At 52.2% G+C, this 2,172-nt stretch overlaps 1 protein-coding gene across 1 annotated transcript; it reads left to right on the top strand.

The window, feature by feature from the left end:
• The first annotated feature begins 242 nt into the window (after window positions 1-242).
• Window positions 243-1,501, top strand: LOC147906287 (mitogen-activated protein kinase kinase kinase 20-like). Its single transcript, XM_087384062.1, has one exon. It carries the CDS (start codon window positions 243-245, stop codon window positions 1,464-1,466), a length of 1,224 nt encoding a protein of 407 aa, XP_087240188.1. The 3' UTR covers window positions 1,467-1,501.
• The last annotated feature ends 671 nt before the right edge of the window (window positions 1,502-2,172 follow it).

Below are 2,172 nucleotides of genomic sequence, written 5' to 3'. Positions count from 1 at the left end.
ACAACAACGGCAAGTCGGACAAATTTGGCGGAGACCTCGGTGTTGGTATTCTGGTTTTTTACCCCTTAAAACCTCCTCCCGCCGGGCCTTCTTCTCCTTCCTTTTCCCCTTCTTCCCCTTTTCCTCCTGCGCCCCGCCCTCCCCCCCCCCGCCCCCCTCCGCCCTGCCCCTCGTCATGATCCCTGCCCCCCCTCAGGGCCGCGAGGGATCCTTCCTCTCCCCCCCCTCCTCCTCTTCCCCCCATGGCCTGTCCCAGCTCCCCCATCTCCCATTGGGTCCGCGGTAGCCTCATCGGTGCTGGGTCTTTCGGCAAGGTTAGCCTCGCAATCAACATGGATAACGGTGAGCTCATCGCAGTGAAATCCATCGCCTGCTCCGACCGCTCGAAGGCGGAGCTTTGGGCAATGGAGAACGAATTGAGAATTCTCCAAAGCCTGGATTCGCCCCGCATCGTTCGATGCCTGGGAAGCGACTACTCCGTGGAGAAGGGCGCCCAGATGCGCAACTTGTTTATGGAGTACATGGCCGGAGGCAGTCTGTCTGATCTCATGAAGAAATTCGGGGGGCAGCTTGATGAGACGCTCATCCGCCTGTATACCCGCGGCATTTTGGAAGGTCTGGATTACCTCCATAGCGAAGGAATTGTGCACTGCGACATCAAGGGGAAGAACATCTTGATCGGTTCATCGGGTGTAAAAATTGCAGATTTCGGATCAGCGAAGAGGTTGGATCAAAATGCGACCGGCACGCCTAGGGCAGGCATTGTGACGGGGAGGGGTTCTCTCAAAGGAACTCCGCTGTGGATGGCGCCAGAGGTTATCATGCAGGAGGAGCAAGAACCTGCATCTGATATTTGGTCGCTGGGTTGCACCATTGTGGAGATGGCCACCGGGCGCCCGCCTTGGAGCAAAGGCCTCAATCTATTCGCTGCGCTCCTCCAAATCGGGGGCACGCAGGAGCTTCCTCCATTGCCAGATTACCTATCGGCGGAAGGGAAGGATTTCCTGCTAAAGTGCTTGCAAAGGGATCCGAAAGCACGTTGGACAAGCGCGCAGCTTCTCAAGCATCCGTTCGTGGAGAGGAAGGCGAGCAGCGATACGACATCGTCGAGGTTGAAGGCACCGTTATCGCCGACGAGCATTCTGGATTTTCCAGGGGATAGCAGCGACTGGGATTCACAGATGGGGACGATGGGCAATTCGGTGCCAGTGCTGCAGTTACAACGGTCGAGGGTGGCGAGCGGGCGACGGGAGGGGGAAGGCATATTGGGGAATGGAGGAGGAGGGGAGGGGGGGTGGATAACCGTGCGATCGCCGAGGGGTGAGGAGGGGAGGGAGGCGGAGGGGAGGCAGAGGCCATTGTCGAGCTTCATGCTGGACGCAGCGCCGGCGCTCAAGACGACGGCCCAGGACGTGAATTTCGAATGCCTGGAATTCTTGAGGGGGAGGGGGCGGGGCGCTGGCTGAACCAGCTACGTTGTCTGTCTCTCAAATTATTCTTTACTGGTTGCACCCACAATTGCCGGCGCAGCCCCTCCCTGTGTAACACATTCTTCAAAATAGAGCCTTTACTTGCTTCTCAGAAATTTGTTGGCTGCCATCATTTCTTGCATTTCTTGCTCTAATTCAGGCTCTCGTTTCTATCTTGTCTTGTATAACTTATACGGCTTCTCCTTGCTTCCCTTTCAAGGTTCCATCACCTATTTTGCATTTTCCATATTAATCACGCAAACTCTTTAGCATAGATTCGTTTTTTTTTATAGAAGGGAGACCCTACTTATACTTATGGCTCCTTACTTCAATTAATGCCTTTTCTAATCTCTTTTGCTTCTAATTTATTCCACATTGTCTCCCCCACTTAACCAATATCCATTTTCAAATTTTAGACTCTAATTATCAGCATATGTCTAATTCTTTAAGACTATTCAAAACCTTTATGAAAAATATAAATGATTCTAGAGCTTCCATTTATTCAAAGCAAAGTGTGATAAGGATTGTTTTACCTCAATCCTTTTGTGTGGATTTGTTAAGGTTGAGAATGGAAGTCTTGCAAGAGAGAGAGAGAGAGAGAGAGAGAGAGAGAGAGAGAGAGGTGTGCACAAACTAGAATATATTCAAGTTCACCCCTTAGGGTTAGGATTACGGTTTGTCCCATGAACCTCCCCAACACTCC

Source organism: Dipteris shenzhenensis, chromosome 1 (genome assembly GCF_047967505.1).
Source record: "Dipteris shenzhenensis isolate YYH24624 ecotype China chromosome 1, Dip_SZ_1.0, whole genome shotgun sequence".
Classification (NCBI taxonomy): Eukaryota; Viridiplantae; Streptophyta; class Polypodiopsida; order Gleicheniales; family Dipteridaceae; genus Dipteris; species Dipteris shenzhenensis.
The sequence above is the reverse complement of the archived record's forward strand: the minus strand, read 5'-3'. Positions and strand labels throughout refer to the sequence as shown.

Coding starts and splice junctions, on each gene's coding strand:
- LOC147906287 (XM_087384062.1), top strand. CDS start 243: ATGGCCTGTCCCAGCTCCCCCATCTCCCATTGGGTCCGCGGTAGCCTC.